General features: G+C 57.1%; 1 protein-coding gene across 2 annotated transcripts; it reads left to right on the forward strand.

Moving 5' to 3' along the window:
• The first annotated feature begins 201 nt into the window (after window positions 1-201).
• On the forward strand, window positions 202-12,957 carry TGFB1 (transforming growth factor beta 1). Of its 2 annotated transcripts, none has more exons than XM_077131762.1 (7): window positions 202-1,506; window positions 4,640-4,800; window positions 6,035-6,152; window positions 7,132-7,209; window positions 7,426-7,576; window positions 12,120-12,273; window positions 12,736-12,957. In XM_077131762.1, the coding sequence occupies exons 1-7, from the start codon at window positions 1,152-1,154 to the stop codon at window positions 12,892-12,894; spliced, it is 1,176 nt and encodes a 391-aa protein (XP_076987877.1). In that variant the 5' UTR covers window positions 202-1,151; the 3' UTR covers window positions 12,895-12,957. The 2 variants fall into 2 exon arrangements, with proteins under 2 accessions (XP_076987877.1, XP_076987878.1); XM_077131763.1 differs by having other exon boundaries at window positions 7,429-7,576.
• The last annotated feature ends 4,082 nt before the right edge of the window (window positions 12,958-17,039 follow it).

The raw sequence follows: 17,039 nt of genomic DNA on the forward strand, positions 1-17,039 counted from the left end.
TAGCTCTCGGCCGCCAGGAGGCAGCACCCAGTTAATGGGGCGGAGCCAGGGTGCCCGCCCTTTCTCCCCCCCACCTCCAGAGGGACCCCCCTCGGAGCCCGCCCACTCGAGATGAAGACAGTGGCCCGGCCCCCCGCCGTGCCCTCCCCTGGGGGCCGCCCCCGCCCCGTGCGCTTCCTGGGTGGGGCCGGGGCGGCTTCAAAACCCCCTGCCGACCCAGCCGGTCCCCCGCCGCCGCCACCGCCGCCCTACGCGCTCTGTTCCGTCCCCCTCCCTCCTGCTGCCGCGGATCCACCAGACAGCGAGGCCCCGGCCGGGAAAGGGGGGACGCCCCCTCCGGGGGACCCCCCCGGCTCTGAGCCGCCCGCGGGGCCGGCCTCGGCCCGGAGCCGGAGGAAGGAGCTGCCGCAGAGCAGCCCGAGGCCCCAGAGTCCGAAACCAGCCGCCGCCGCCCCCGCCGCCGCCGCCGCCACTGCGGGGAGGAGGGGGAGGAGGAGCGGGAGGAGGGACGAACTGGTTGGGAGAAGAGGAAAAAAAAAGTTTTGAGACTTTTCCGCTGCCGCTGGGAGCCGGAGGTGCGGGGACCGCTTGGCCCGGCGCTGCCCGCGAGAAGGCAGGACTTAGGGACCCCGAACTCCCACCCTCGCCTCGGACGCTTGCTCTCTCCCGGCCCCCTACATCGCGTCCCCCAGACGCCCCCATTCCGGACCAGCCCTGAGGAGCCGCAAGCCCGGACTCCCGCGAAGACGTTATCTACCCCGGACCTCCGGCGCGCCCCCCTGCGCGCCGCTCCCTGGCCACCCGGCCTCCCTCCTGAGGCCCGGCGCATCCGAGGACCCTTCCTCCTCCGGGAGACGGGATCTCTCGCAGACCTGACTTAGCTCCCCCATTCAAGACCATCCACCCTCTGGTACCAGCTCTCGTCCATCTCCATCTTTTCCGTGGGATACCGAGCCACCCCACCACCACCACCCCGCCAGAGCCTCCCCTCCAACCACGTCGGCACCCTTCTCCCGGAGGGCCTCGACTTTGCCCCCCAAACCCTCCTACCTTCCCCCGGGAGACCCCCAGCCCCTGCAGGGGCGGGGCCTCCCCCCACCACCCAAGCCCCGTTCGCGCGCTCGGCAGTGCCGAGGGGCGCCGCCTCCCCCATGCCGCCTTCCGGGCTGCGGCTACTGCCGCTGCTGCTGCCGCTACTGCGGCTTCTAGTGCTGACGCCGGGCCGGCCGGCCGCGGGGCTGTCCACCTGCAAGACCATCGACATGGAGCTGGTGAAGCGGAAGCGCATCGAGGCCATCCGCGGCCAGATCCTGTCCAAGCTGCGGCTCGCCAGCCCCCCGAGCCAGGGGGAGGTGCCGCCCGGCCCGCTGCCCGAGGCCGTGCTCGCCCTCTACAACAGCACCCGCGACCGGGTGGCCGGCGAGAGCGCCCCGCCGGAGCCCGAGCCCGAGGAGGACTACTACGCCAAGGAGGTCACCCGCGTGCTAATGGTGGAAAACAACCAGAGTGAGCTCGGGGGGCAGGGAGCCGGGAGGGGGCCCCCAGGGGGCGCCGGTGTGCAGGGGTCCAGGGGAGGAAATTCCTGGCAGGGGAAACCGGCTGGACGGACAGGACCCCCGGGCTCATGGGAAGGGGTCTAAAGAGGGTGGGGCTCAGCATCCCCTCCCCGTCCAGGTTCAGGACCCCTGGGAGTGGACCGCTTCCGGGGGCGGGGGGTGCTGGTAGCGGCAGGAACAAGCAGCTCGTGGACAGAGACCCCCTGGAGAGACAGAAGCAGGGGGCGGGGTGCAGAAAGGCTTCCCCCCCACGGCGCGCTAGAATGCGGAGGTTTATGGGGTGGAGAGGGGAACCCGGTTTGGGAGAAGCGAAGACCCCGGTATTTGGCAAAGGAGAGACGGTGGAAAAAGCTGCCCCAGAACCCGGAGGCGCGAAAATTTAGGAAGGTCAGAAAAGCTGGTGAAGCGAACCCCCCACAGGTGCCGAGAAAGTGAGAGAGCGGACCACTTCCAGAGGGCGCGAGGGACACGCAGGATTGGGACGAAGGTCCCAGAGAGAGAAAAAGGGGGAAAGTGATAAATGCCGGGAGAAGGGGCCGCGGGGTCATGGGGAGGGGGAGGCTAGCGGGAGGGAAGCGCAGACCCCAGAAGGGTCCCGGGGAGCTGTCGTGGGTGTTTCGTAGAGGGACACGTGCGATACAGAGGGGGAGCCCGCGGAGGAAGCGACCCTCCGGGAAAACTGGATTACAGGGTCACGGGAATGGTTTTACCCAGAGGGGAGACAAGTGTGGGAACGGTGGACCTGGGGCGGTGGGGGGGGGCGGAGGGTGTCATGCTGGGAGCAGGGAGCTCCCCCCGCACGCGGCCGGATGGGAGTGGAATGAGTGAGAAGTTGTACCTTCCGAAAGAGGGGGGAGGGTGAGCGGGGGTGACTTGCTAAGCCCGGTTTGAGAAAACCGAGGGGGTCGGGGTGAGACAGCCCCACGTGGGCGCCACGCGCGGGGGGAGGAGCCTGCGCTTCCGGAAAGGGGGAAGGAGGACCCCGCAGAGCTCAAGCCTGAGCTCTGGGACCCCAAAGTCCCAGTTCCTCTCGCGGCGGCTGGGGAAACCCCAGCGTCCGGCCGCCTCGCCCTCCCTGCCCCCCTCCCTCTTCCTTCCCGTGTCCCCGGGGGAGGCGGGAAGCGAGCGCCGAGCCTCGGGGCGAGACGAGGCAGGTCCGTGCCCCGCCCCCGCGGCAGCGACGCCTCCCGCCCGCTCCCCCCATCCCGGCTGGGGGCGGGGCGACCGGTGGGTCCGCCGGGTCGGCGCCCACGCAGGGACCCTGGCGTCCCGGCGCCCCGCGTGAACTTGCCTGTCTCGGGGCCATTTTTGCGCCCAGGTTGCGGGGCCAGCCTGTCACTCTCCCATCTCGGTCTCTTGTCCTTTCCCATCGCGTCAGGGTCATTATAGAGGTTTCTCTAACAAGGATCCTTCCGTGTCCCCGTCTCTGGGTCCCCCCCACCCCCATCCCAGACTGCCTCGCTGTCTGCGGCGGCCCCACATATCTCTCTCTTCCCGCGTGTGCGTGTTTCCCCGTCTCTGCCTGACTTTCCATCACGCCCCAGTTGCACCCATCTCTTTCTTCCTTGTATGTGTGATTCCTCTTTGTTCATCTACTGCCTTGTGTGGGTCTCCCAGTTTCTGTCTATCTCTCCCGAATTCCCATTCCCCCCCCCCCCCACCCGTCCCCTCTCTGAGGTCTCCCCAGCTCCCTCCCTCTGTGCGACTCACTCCCACCCTGCTTGTCCCCTCCTTTCCCCCTTTTCCCTATCTGTCTCCCCCAGCCTTGGCTCTCCCTTTCCCTTGGGGTTTGCTGAGTAACTGTCGGGGCCAGAAATAGGATTTATTTGTGTTTGGCTGGGGCGGGCCTGGCTGGGATGGGGAGAGTAGGGGAAGGGGCGACAGGCTGGGGTTTCCTCTGCCCATTTCCCGACAGATCCTCTCTCCACCCCCACCCCCCTCACCCTCACTAGTGCCGGCGCCCTCTAGAGCACTGGCCTCTCCAGTGGATACTGGAGTTGGTGGCCTGCCCTCTCAACCCACTTCCAACATTCCCTAGACTAGGAAATGTTTCCTAATTCTCTTCTTCTGCAGTCATTCCTACCTACATACCTGTCATGAACTTCACCTACTCTAACCGGCTGAAGGAGAGAGTTAAGGGAGGAAATAAGTAATAATGATGGTGCTGATAATAATAATAGTAATGTCATGATTAGGGGGGCAGCATACTTAGGGGTTAAGAGGACAGTCTCTGGAACCAGACTACTTGAGTTTCAATCCCCACTATGCAGCTTCCTAGCTGTGTAACTTTGGGGCAAATTCCTTAATCTCTTTGTGCCTCAGTTTTCCCATCTGTAAAATGGACATAACGGTTGTGCCGTCCTCATAGGCTTTCAGTGAGATTTAAATGTCTTAGTCTCTGTAAAGGACTTTGAATAGTGTGTGGCAAATAGTGAGTGCTCTTTGAAACACACATTATCGGCTCACCCGTGTGGTGGTCTCTGTGCAACATGCTTTACCTACACCAGCATTTCACTATAATCCTAAGAATTTGATCCTCATTTGACAGGTGAGGATCTGGAGATCAGAGGGAAGAATTCACTTGCCCGAGGTTATACAATACTTCAGTTAGGAAAGCCTGGATTGGAAGGCAGGGAGCTGGATGTTATTGCTGTCTTCCAAAGAATAACGAAACTGTGGCTCAGAGAGGGAGTGTGACTTGCCCAAGGTCACACAGCTAGAAAGCAGCAGAGGCACTTGTCCCAAAGCCCAGGCCCTTGACTCCTACTTTGCAGTTCAACTTGCATGTGAGGCTCTGAGCATGAGGCGGGTGGGGGTGGGGGGCAAGTAGGCATGGTACTCCCCTTGGTGCCAGTCTTATGCTGGGTGGGCACTTGACATATGAGGTTTCATGGGACAGAAGGGTGGTTAGGACTCCAGAGTTTTTACAGAGGAGGAAACTCTGAGCGCGGGGAGGGGGGAATCCACATGCCCGAGGTGTCAGAGTCGGACGCTGGAGCCCATGCCCTTAGATGGGGATGTGGCCGCTCCCCAACCCCCTGCCAACTCCCGACATCCTCTTTATCCCCGTATCTCCCCCCTAGAGGTCTATGAGAAAATCAAGCCTAGCCCACACAGCATATATATGTTCTTCAACACGTCGGAGCTCCGAGAAGCTGTGCCCGAACCCATTCTGCTCTCCCAGGCAGAGCTGCGCCTACTGAGGCTCAAGTTAAAAGTGGAGCAGCACGTGGAGCTGTACGAGGTGGGGGCCCGGGCAGAGAGTTGGGCCAGGATGGAGCTGGGTGGCCCGGTGGGCGGTTGCAAAGCTGGACGCCCCAAGATCCAAATGCACAGCCTCCGAGCTATTCTAACCATAGAAAGGGGGCAGGTGGACAGCAGAATCACAGGGCTCCTTTCAACTGTAAGACTCTCAGCATCCTCGACTGTTACACACTTTGGAGTTGGAGCCTTAGAAGTTGGGATCTTTAACATTGGAGGCTCGGGAAGGGTTAGGAGCCTCAGAACTGCTTTGTCTAATATGGTAGCCGCTATAACCACGTGTGGCTATTTAAGTTCATTAAGGGTCAATAAAATTCAGAATTCAATCCTTCAGTCTCATTGGCCAATAGCACAGGTAGGTAGTGTCTATTTTGGACCTCACAGGTAAGGAACATTTCCACTATCACCGAAAGTTCTCTTGGACAGCACTGCTGTAGACTGAATCTGCAGAAGGACTGGGGCCTCTGGAAGGGCTGGAGTCGCCAAAGGGTCAGAATCTCTGCGAGATTCTACGACCTAGAATCCATGTCACATAGACGTGTAGGATGGCAGATGTTAGACTTTTAACAGCAACGTTAACTTCCTGGAGTCTAGAGAATTCCACGATGCTCTCTCAGCCCCAGCGTGTCATATCCAGAAAGAAGTCATTCCATGCAGTAGTTTGGGAGCCAGGACACCAGGCACCTGAAACATCTCAGTGTCTGGCCCACTAGACTCTTGTGTTTATAGAACGTCAGTCTCCTAGTACTTGTCAGGCTTATTAAATGCTAAATTCCTGGAATGATCTCGACCCTGGGAGTTATAGAGTGACTTCTGACATGAAAGTGATAGACTCTCAGAATTCAAGGTGTTAGATTTGCTGAACCGGATGCTCAGTGGATTCCCGAATCTCAGCAGCAGACTCTCAGCATGATGGGCTGTTCCAGCTGAAAGGGACCCAGCATATCCCCAGTGAGAAAAGTGAGGCCCAGAGAGGGACAGCAAACACCCACAGCCCCGCAGGGGGTCAGGGACCCCAGACTAGAGCTCATCACCCACCGCCCTCCGAGGGATGCTGTGGGGGGCGGGGGTTCCTGCATGGCTGCACAGCCTGGATGTGTGGGAGGGACGTACCTGGAGATCCATTTGGGGGACAGCTGGAGTGGGGGTGCCGTCACTGTGGAGGGGGCATGGCTGCATCTCCCCGCTGTCTCTTTCTCCCACTTTGCCTGCCCCAGAAATACAGCAACGATTCCTGGCGCTACCTCAGCAACAGGCTGCTGAACCCCAGCGACACGGCCGAATGGTTGTCATTCGACGTCACCTCAGTTGTGCGTCGTTGGCTGAGCCAAGGAGGTGAGGATGCTCGCCTGCCCCACCCTTCTTTCTCGATGGGGTCCTGGGGACATAGAAGAACCCTGGCACCCCCTCCCCCTGGCCACGGGTTTGGTACCAGAGGCCTGGCCTCCTCCCAGCCTCGCAAACCGGAGTGAGGAATTGGTAATCCACTGTTAATCCTGTGCTGGGTGAGGCTGGTGAACCCCGTGGAATGGACCTGCGACCCAGACGGACACCCCAGAGAGGGCTGGGCTGGCATGTGGAGCCTTTAGCCAGATGGAAAGGTGGGAGTTAGGGAGCGTGGGGGCTGGGAGGAGGGTTCTGGGCAGTGGGAGGCCCGAGTTCCCAGCAGAGTGTCCAGCCCAGACTAGGGGCTCAGGACATCGCCTGCTCATTCAGCTGAGAAATGTCAACCCCCCACCATTCCTATATGAGGGTAGGGTCTGGCCTGCTCTTGCATCCCAGCTCTACTTTTTCCCACCCATGTGACTCAGTTTCCACGTCTGTGGAATGGGGAGTTTGCGTGAGGATTAGAGGAGATAGCACCTGCGGGACGCTTAGCACAGGGCCTGGCACCCAGTGTGCCCACAGTAAACATTTGCTTTTGCCACCACGGGCCAGGCCCAGTGGGGAGCAAGAAAAGCAAGGCCCCCTGCTCCCACACACCCTGCTTCTTATTGCTAATGACCAGAGAAATAAATAGCCAAGCCCAAATGTCACAGAAGGTAAATACGATGGAAACAACGAAAAGTGACATCACAGTAGCAGAAGGGCATGTAGTCCAGGAGGGCTTCTCTGAAGAGGCGACATTTGAGCAAAACCTGAAGGAGAAGGTGCCAGGAATGTGGTGAAGTAGAGCAGGGGAGTTGCAGATCCAGGGCAGAGCAAGCGGAGAGGCTGGAAGGAGCCCTCTGGGGCTTGCCTCCTTCCTTCCCTCTCCCCCCAGGGGCTGGATGAGCCACCCCTCAGACTGGCTTCCCTCTCCCCACTCCCACAGGGGAAACAGAGGGCTTCCGCCTCAGCGCCCACTGCTCTTGTGACAACAAAGACAACACATTCCAAGTGGGCATCAACGGTGAGACCCACTTTCCTGGCCCACTCCTGCCTACTCTCCTGGCCTTGACCTTAATCCTTCCCTCTGAGAGTTGTGTGTGTGTCCCTGTGCCCCCCTCCTGTCCCATCCCTTTGAGAGCATGTGTGTATCTCCCCCCACCCTGACTTGCTCCCCCTGCACCGATCCCTCCCTCTGAGCGAGTGTATGTCTTGTTCCCTGTTCCCCTCCCCATCAAAGCAGGGTTCACGTCCCCCCGCCGGGGTGACCTGGCCACCATTCAAGGCATGAACCGGCCCTTCTTGCTCCTCATGGCCACCCCCCTGGACAGGGCCCAGAACCTGCACAGCTCCCGGCACCGCCGTGCCCTGGACACCGACTACTGCTTCAGGTGAACCTCCGAGCCTCAGATTGAGCCCATTCAGGCTGGGGTCCTGTCCAGTGTCTGCTGACGCATTACTACAGGATGGGCACCTGACTGGTGCTGCCTCTTCCAGCCTGGAGGGCTCAGGGGACAGGTCTGAGTCCTAGCATGCTGGAATGTGGGGACTGAGAGTCCCGGAATCGGATTTGGGTCGCTTTCTTGCTGGAGTGTTGGAATCAGAGACTGTTAGAATGTTGGACATTGAGAAAGTTGGAATTCCCTGTTGGAAGGTTGCCATGTTGGATTCCCATATTGTTGGCACGTTGGTGTTCTAGAAAGTTTGAAGTCTAGAAAGTTTGAAATCTGGGGATGTTGGACTCAAAGAAAGCTGGAATCCTGGATGCCAGAATTTTGGAATTAAGAATCGGAAGACTGCCCATGTCGAATTCTTTTAGTGTTGGCAGATTGGATTCCCCAAATGTTGGCAGGTTGGAGTCTTTGAATATTGGGCTCAGAATGGTGGAATCCTGTATTAAAATATTAGGGTCTGCAAATGTTGGAGTCAGAGAAAGTCCGAATATTGGTATCCCAGAATGTTGGGACTCAGTAATCTTGCCAGCCAGAGGATCTTGGAAAGCTGGGATCTTAAAAGTGGTGGGTTGGAGCCCTTGCATGATGGGTTCAGAACTGTGGAATGTTGGAATGCAGTATTGAAATATTGGAATTCACAGATGCCAAGATCCTCGAGAGTTGGAATGTGGGAATCCTAGAAAGTTGGAAATTACTCTTGGAGTCACATCTTGGGCTGCTGCAATATTGTGATTCAAGACAGTTAAAATGTTGGGTTCAGAGTTAGGATGTTGAGAATTTGAAATGAGAACCTGACCTTGCTGAGAATGCCTTGGCCATGCCTCTGGGCTTTGTTATGTGCGGTTCTCCCTTCCCTAAAGTCAGCTCTGCCCCAGGCTCCTTTGAGACCAGACCCTGCTCCGCGTCAGCTCAGCAACCCCTGTGAATGCACAGACTGAGGCCTTGAGTGCAGCGGCTGCTGACATCACAGCGCCAGCCTGCCCCAGACCTCCGTGTAAGGATGCTCTCACGTGGCCTCACCTAGAAAGTTGTGCCAAAAAGTAGAATCTGAATCTGACCAAGACTCTAGATTCAACTACCAATTTTCTCAAAATATGAGGACAGAGAGACATGTTAAGCAGCACCACAGGGTAGCAATCAGCAAAATCCAGATTGTGGGAAACTTGACCCAGTTTCTTCAACAAATACAATGCAAAGGGGGAAATATATATAGAGAAAGATAGTTCTGTAGATTTTAAAAAAGAATCTTAAGAACCATATCAACCAATTCAATGTTTATACCTTATTTGGATCTTGTTTTAGACAGACTATTTGAAAAAAAAAAAAAGAGATGGGTATGAGACAGTCAGGGGATTGGGAACCTGACTGAATATTTGATGATAGGAATTATTGTCGATTTTTTTTTACATGGCACTGTGGTTCTGTTTTAAAATAGTCCTAATTTTCTTAGGGATACTTATTGAAATATTTTTGGGTGAAATGATAAGATGGATGGTGGGTGCTTCAAAATACCCCAGTGGGGGAACGGAAGTGGTTAGGGGTAGAGATACAGGAAATTGGCCATAAGTTGATAATTGTTGAAACTGAGTAGTGGTAAAAAGAGGGTTCAATATACTAGTCTCTACACTTGCTTATGTTTGGAACGTTCCATAGTAAAATGTTTTTCTTCTTCATCCTCAAACACCGCCTCCACTGGAAAGCCTCCCTAACCCCCTTCACCAATGCCCATGGTGGATATGGGGCCCCAGGGAGATTTCCACTCCTTTTACCAGCCCTGCGGGGTCTTGGTAAACAGGGATGGCAGAAATGCTTTGCAAGGGCTTTGCAAGGTGAGAACTGTGTGTGTCCCGGGGCCCGGAAGGCAGTGCGCCCCCGCGAGTACTGAACAGATGAGTTAGAGGGTGGTTCTTAGACGCCAGCAGGCATCAGGGGTTGTCAACCATGAACTGCTGCCCCCCACCCCGCCCCCACTCCCCGGTTTCTGATTCAGCAGGTCTGGGGTACAGGCCGAGGATGTGCATTCCTTACAAGTTCCTAGGTGAGGCTTTTGCTGTTGGTCCAGGAACCACAGGCTGTTCAAACTTAGGACCTCAGAACTTCAACCGCAGCTGTATCAGAAACTGAAGATTATTCTAGACAGTGGCTCTTGCCCTTTTGTGAGTGCAGGACCCCTTTGGGAAACCGAAAGCCAGGAACTTTCCAGAAGCCTCCTTGGCCGTCACGTTAACAGGACCTTATTTGACCCAAACGTCACCCCACCTTTGGACAGATAGGAAGACTGAGGCCCCGGCAGGCTGGAGAGGGAGCAGGCTGAGCTCACAGGGATGTGTTTCCTGACCCCCTCCTCAGGCTCTGTGGCTCTTGGAAAGGTCCTGTCTTCCCCCTGCCAGAGACCCTGTGTCATTGCCCCTTCCCCCTCTGCTTGGGCAGATAAGGCCAGAAGCTCCCGGGCCTCATAGGGCCAGCTGTGAATTTGACCCTGAGCTCTCAGTGATCAAGCATCGTTCCCTTTCTCTGAGGCTCAGTTTTCTCATCTCTCAAACAAGAATAATAAGACCTGCCTCATAGTGTTTTGAAATTAATTGACTAATTATCTATCTATTACGTTTTGAATACGTAAATACATGCGCATGGACCATCTTAGTTTGCTGGGGTTGCTATGACAAAGACCATGCGCTGGGTTGGCTGTCTCACGGTTTTGGAGACTTGAAGGCCAAAATGCAGGTCTCACCTGGACCGGCTTCCTCCAGGAGCCGGCAGCGTTCTGCTGTCAGCTTGCTGCAATCCTTGGCATTCCTTGGCTGGCCCACCCTCAGTCAATTTGGCCTCATCCGAACAGGATCTTTGAAAGCTCCTGTTCACAAGTGAGTCCAAACCTTTACCTATCGTCAAAGATGGGTTCATACCCGGAGGACGGGGGCTGCGACTCAAACATGTCTTGATGAGGGACATAATTCAGTCCCTGCCCTCGACCAGACCTTGCAGGGGCGCTCAGAGACCCCCCAGCTCTGACTTCCACTTTTCTGTAGATCCTTCCAGAGATGGTCTCTGCATGACACACGAACTTACCTCTGGATATTCTTTTTCATTTTTCCCAAATGGTAGAGTTTTATACACTACTAGCCCACAACTTGCTTTTTCAAAACTTAATCTGTTAATCGATTCACTTACACATCCTCCATTTGAGATATCCGCTGTGTGGCACGCACTGTTGTAGGCACTGGGTACACATTCAAGGGCAAAGCAGAATCCCCTGCCTTCAGAGGACAACAGACGAAAGGGGAGATAGACCAGTTTCCAATAGAATAGCAAGTGGCTCTGTGTTCTACAAAGAAAAATAAATCAGAGGAAAGGGACGTAAAGGAATAGATGTTGGGGGCTGTTTTTTCTCCCCTATTCTAAGAACTTTTTATTATGGAAAATTCCAAAAAAAGCTGCAAAGATAGTATAATGAACTCCACACACCCTCATCTGACTTCATTATTTTGCCACACTTTGATTATGGACATTTTCATATTTTCTCATCTTACTGTGATGGTATTATTATACTGAATAGAATTAACAGTCATTTGGGTTGGTATTTTGGACAAGATGGTCCAGGAAGTAATCTTTGAGGAGGTGACGTTCATTTGTCTAACTGATATTTATTGAGCGCCTACTGTATGCCAGGCACAATTCTAGGAGTTAAGTCTCCCCGAGTGAAGGGCATTTGAGCAGAAGTTTAAATGAAGTGGGAATAGCGTACCAGGCTGTGGGAACAGCGAGTGCAAAGGCTCTGAGGTAGAACCTGCCTCAAAAATAGCTTGGAGGCCAGTGTGGCTGGAGTGGAGTGAGGGTGGGCTAGCGTGGCTGTTGAGGTCAGCTAGATCTGGTAGCACTTGTGGTTTGTGACCTTGAGGTTTTAGACATCTGCCCTGAGTGAGCCCTGGTCATGGTCGGAGCAGAGATGCAGCATTACGATCTATAGCATCCCAAGAGGGCAGGGATTTGTCGGCTTCATTCAGCACTGTGTGCCCCGGAGAACAGAGCCTGGCACACAGTAGTAGCTTAATAAACATTTGTTGCACAAATGGAAAACATCAGTACATTTTGAGCTGCATTGATTTTTTTTATAGCTGCAGAGTGTTCCAGACTGAGGATGTGTCGTGATTTCTATAGCCCTCCCCTGTGGAGAGCCAGTTGGCTTCTGCTGGGCTTGTTTCGAGCATTGCATGGGTTTCTGTGTGTTTATGGTGCTCTTAGCACAGTGCTCCACCGTGGGAAGTGCTTAATGAGCTTCAGCACTGAGCCTCCTGTCACCCTTAGGGTTGTTATCACAGGGCTTCAAGGGAGACAGAGAGGAGACTCGCTGGTGGGGGGTGGGGGGAAGCAATCTAGGGACACACACACACACACACACACACACACACACTCCCTCGGGGACGGATGGGCCACAGCCTGCCCCTCCCCCTCCTGACCAGCGCTCCTCCCCCGCCCGCAGCTCCACGGAGAAGAATTGCTGCGTGCGGCAGCTGTACATCGACTTCCGCAAGGACCTGGGCTGGAAGTGGATCCACGAGCCCAAGGGCTACCATGCCAACTTCTGCCTGGGGCCCTGCCCCTACATCTGGAGCCTCGACACGCAGTACAGCAAGGTGCGCCTGCCCAAGCGTGTGCTGCGGGGAGGGAGGGGAAAGGGGGGGAGAGAGAGCAGGTCAGTTCAGAGAGATGAATTGGCAGGATGGGAGCAGATAGAGGCAGAGAGATGGGGTGGCAGAGTGAAAGGTAAAGATGTGGGGAGAGAGGCAGCCGCTGTAGACTGAGCAGAGTTAGGGACAGGCAAAGGGAGAGAGAGATCTGGGGTGGGGTGTGACAGAGAGTAACAGAGGGGCAGGGAGGACGGAGAGAGAGATGAATGGAGAACAAGGTAGAAGGGATGGGGAGACAGAATGAGAAAAGAGAACGAGATGGGGTGGAGAGTGAGAGGGAGGGAGAGAGACAGAGAGGGAGATGGGGAGAGAGGGGATGGGGTCCGGGGAGGGACGGGTCCGTCCCCTCCCCCAGCCACCCCCCCACCCCCCTGCCGTGAGCCCTGACCCCGATCCCGGTGCCCGCAGGTCCTGGCCCTGTACAACCAGCACAACCCAGGTGCGTCAGCGGCGCCGTGCTGTGTGCCGCAGGCGCTGGAGCCACTGCCCATCGTGTACTACGTGGGCCGCAAGCCCAAGGTGGAGCAGCTGTCCAACATGATCGTGCGCTCCTGCAAATGCAGCTGAGGCCCGCCCCACCCCGGCCCGCCCTGGGGCTGTATTTAAGGACCATTAAAGGTGGAGAGAGGACGAGGGTCTCTGTGTCACTGGGGGACCAGCCCGGGGTGCCCTCCGTCTCGCTCCCTGTCTTGCCTGCCCCTCTAGCCCCACTCTTTGGCCCCTCATCACAGAATGCTTCCTGCACACAGGTGAGGCCCGGCAGGCTCGTCCCAGAGCAGGGAGGGAGTGGTCCCAGTAAGGTCTGCGTGACCCCGGGCACTGTTCTGAGTGCCTAATATTAATTACCCCCATTAGTCACCACCACGAGTTCTGAGAGCTCGGAACTCTGATGACACCCATGTTAAAGGTGGGGAAAGTGAAGCCCTGAGAGATTCAGGGAATGGGACAGACACAGTTCCTGCTCGCCAGGAGCCTGCTCTCAGGGCAGGGCACAGGAGGGCAACAGAGCAGGGGGCCGTGAAAGAGATACAGGGGCCTTCTCTGAGGACGTGGCGATTGAGTTGAGGCGTGTATTCAGGCAGCCTGGGGGAGAGTGTCCTGGGAGTGGGAGGAGAGAAACAAAGAACTGGAAGTGGGGACGAACTTGGGGTGTGCAAAGAGAGGTCAGTGTGGTCAGAAGGGGGGCTGCGGGGCTGTGGGATCTGAGTCAGAGCTGCAGCGCTCACAGGTCAGGTGTGTCCTCTCTACGAGTTCATTTCATTTGCCCCACAACCCGTTGGAGCAGGGCTTGGCCAACTAGAGCCCGGGTCAGTTCTGCCCACTGCCTGTTTTGGTGAATGACGTTTTATTGACAGTTCATTTATTTACATATTGCCTATGGCTGCTTTTGTACCACAACTCCAGAGTTGAGTATTTGGGGCAGAGGCCATGTGGCCCACAAAGCTTAAAATATATACTGTCCGGCCCTTTATATAAAAAGCTTCCTGTGGGAGACCCGGGTTTGATTCTCGGACCATACACCCCACAAAAAAGAAGAAAAAAAGCTTGCCAACCTCTGCTTTCTAGACCATTCAATCCCCACTTTACAGGTGGGACTGCTGAGGCCCAGAGAGGTTAAGTTACTTGTTGACGTTCACACAGCTAGTAAGTGGCAGAGCTGAGATCCAGGCCCAGGCAGTCTGAGTTCAGGGTCCATATGTGTTAACCATTGTTACTGCCTCCCAGATCCCATGGGGCCTCGGAGCTCCTGCGAGAACTATCCAGGGCAAGTTCCCTGAGAGCCAAGATAGGGATCTGAGCAGAGAATGGGTGTGATTTGGCCCAGGTGCTCAGAGGGTCCTTCTGGCGGATGGCTGCGAGGGGCCAGGATGGGTCACTGGGAGGCCAATGAGGAGGCAACTGCCACTGTCCAAGCAAAAGCTGACAGGGTGGGTTTCTCTCTCCTGCCTCCCATCTGCTGTGGTCTTGCTTGTGAATTCTCTCCTACTTCCTCTTTCCCCCAGGTTTCAGTTCCCCTTTCTCTTTCCCCTGCATTTCCCAGGGCCAGGGGCCCCTGCCTTGCTCCTTTGCCCAGTGACTGTCCCGGGAGGGAGGACAGGTCCCTAGCCTGTGGGTGTGAGAAGGGTGGGTGGCTCTGGGTCTGGGCGAGGGGCCCTGGGAGCCTCCTGGCTCAGCCCAGGGGTAGAAGTGGGGTGGCTCCTCCTGCCCCAGGTCTGGGAGCCACAGGGAGGGGCTGGGGGCAGGAGTTCACTGTGCAGGGACTTGCTGCCATTGTCAGCAGCCTGGCCTGGGGAGACCCCGCTGAGGCCTGGCCCCAGAGGCAGACAAGACACAGGCGGGGCCACAGTGATGGACTGCAGTCCCCAGGGATGCAGCGCGCACATGTATGCACACTCCACGCGGTGTCCAGTGTGGACAGTACCCCACGACCACACAAACACATTCACCTCTCGGGGCCACAACGGTACTGGGTGGAAGGAGACCCCTTGGCAGCCACCAGCATACACGGATGTAAACGGAGAAGGTGTCAGTCACATCAACACACAAACACACAGCCCGACCGTGATGCCGTATGGGGATGTGACACAGGCAGAGACTACTGGGGATGCGGCAAAACCCAGGCACAGCTACATTCCGTGGGACCGAGGCCACAACCAGCACAAGCCCACACGCAGCCTCAGAGACAGTGTGCACACAGACACACACCCACAGCATCAGAGCCCGTCAGGAAATGAAACACGGAGACTCCAGCTGGGACCCACCAGCAGTTACACAAACATCCTCCATGGGGTCACAGTCACAGGCAGACATAGTGTGCGCACATGGAGACGGCCCGTCTCGGTCACCCACTCCATCCGACATCTCACACGCCCCCCAGGGAGTCCCAGGGGGCCCGAAAAACAGCAGCCAACCCTGCCACACCCACACACAGTCACACCCAGGGTCCCAGACGGAGCAGCTCCCACACTCCCAGACACCCCCCCAGGTGGCGACGGGCCCTCTCACGCCCAGCTCATGCCTCTGCGGACGGCACCCGGGCTTCCCCAGAGCCCCACTCGGCGCCCTCGTGACCCGCCCCCGCCCACCTGCCCCCGGGGCGCGCGGCGGGCAGGGCTGGGCAGGGAAACCTGCAGGCTCAGCACCTTCCCCTTGGCCGTGTGCGCACTGGGAGTGCGCGCTGGGGGCACCCCCGTGCTGCCCTGCTCGGCTGTCCTGGCACCCCTGGGGTGGCCGGCCCCAGGCAGGACAAGGCAGCCCCTGACCACAGCCAAGTGCACGGGCTGGGGGTTCTGGACACCCCGCTGCCCTCCCCGCCCCACCCACCCCCATCCTGCGGGCCGCCTGGGTGGCGGAGGGAAGTCGTGGGGGGAGCCTGGGTTCCGGCTGGAGCCCCAGCTTCCCGTCCGGCCCCCACGGGGCAGGAAGTGGGGCCGGGAGGCCGGCTTGGGCCTTCCTGCCCCCTCCCCTAGATGGGCCTGGCACCAGGATCAGCGTGTGTGCATGTGTGAGAGAGACAGGCACAGATACCCCCATCCCCCTAGGTCTCTGGGCACCCACAGTGTCAGTCTGTCTCAATGTGAATTTGAGTGTGTGCAAAACCTCTTGGTGTGTGTTTGCATGCTTTGTGGTGAGTTTTGTGTTTAGTTCACAGGAGTTTCTCATGTATTGGCCTGGATGCCTGTCTGTGGACAGGTTTTTTCTGCATGTGTGTGTGTGGTGCCAGCACATGTTCCACTCCATGGTTTGTGAGTGCTGCCTTTCTGGCTTGTGCATGTGTGATTTATGTTTCTGCTGCACAAGCCGATGCACTGTGGGTTCTGTGCCCTGGCACTGTTTGCCTTAGCAAGAATGGGGTGGGAGGGGAGGGTTATTCTCATCATCACTGTTCTCTCTGGGTGTAAATTTATGCAGTTAGTGTAAGTTTGGCTTGAAATGTGGGTATTTTCTGTGTATGTCGATTGGTGTATGAGAAATATGTTTCCAGGAGGTGCTCTATGTGTGTTTTGTGTTTCTAACACATGAGCTGGGGTTTGTGTGACAGTTATTTCCCAGTGTTTGTGTGTCTGTGGGTGTCCTGTTTCTGGGGGATGTTTTGTGAGCAGCAGGAGTTCGGAGGATGTTTGTATGTCCCCCTACGCTGGAAACGGGCCTCACTGTGCCGGTGTGTCTGAGGGGCCTGTATTTCTGGGCCGGGTCTGCCTGGGTGTGAGTGTCCATCTCCGGAGGTGGTAGACAGCCTCTGGGGGTCTGCATTCTGTGAGCCTGCATGGGGGCCGGGGGCTTTAGCTAGTGTGAGTTTTGTGGGTCCCTGTTGTCACCAGAGCCGGCTGTGTGGCTGCATGTGGTGCTGGCGCTTCAGGGCAGTGTCGTGTGTCCCTGGTGTACTTGCCGGTCTCTGTGCTGAGCGGAGGCTGTGTCTGCGGTGCGTCCCTTTGCTGGCTGGTGCCACGCTGGCTCGGGGCTGGCTGCGGCAGCGGGCAGGGCAGGGCAGGGCAGGGCAGGGGCTGTGGTGGGCATTGGCCTTGCGCCCAGCCCTCGGTATAAATATCTCGGGCAGCCAGCGGCTGTGTTTACTTGGCCCCAGCCCATGGGTCCTGGGGGCGGGGGTGATCAGGCACCAGCACAGACTTTCCCTCTGGCCCAGTGGGCCTGCACTTTGCTGCCCCCTCCCATGCCCTTTCTGGGTGGGACTGAGGCCTCCCACCCCCCAT

Source organism: Tamandua tetradactyla, chromosome 16, assembly GCF_023851605.1.
Source record: "Tamandua tetradactyla isolate mTamTet1 chromosome 16, mTamTet1.pri, whole genome shotgun sequence".
NCBI classification, from domain to species: Eukaryota; Metazoa; Chordata; class Mammalia; order Pilosa; family Myrmecophagidae; genus Tamandua; species Tamandua tetradactyla.

Coding starts and splice junctions, on each gene's coding strand:
- TGFB1 (XM_077131762.1), top strand. CDS start 1,152: ATGCCGCCTTCCGGGCTGCGGCTACTGCCGCTGCTGCTGCCGCTACTG. Junction 1,507..4,639: donor AATGGTGGAAAACAACCAGA/GTGAGCTCGGGG, acceptor TCTCCCCCCTAG/AGGTCTATGAGAAAATCAAG. Junction 7,210..7,425: donor ATTCCAAGTGGGCATCAACG/GTGAGACCCACT, acceptor TCCCCATCAAAG/CAGGGTTCACGTCCCCCCGC.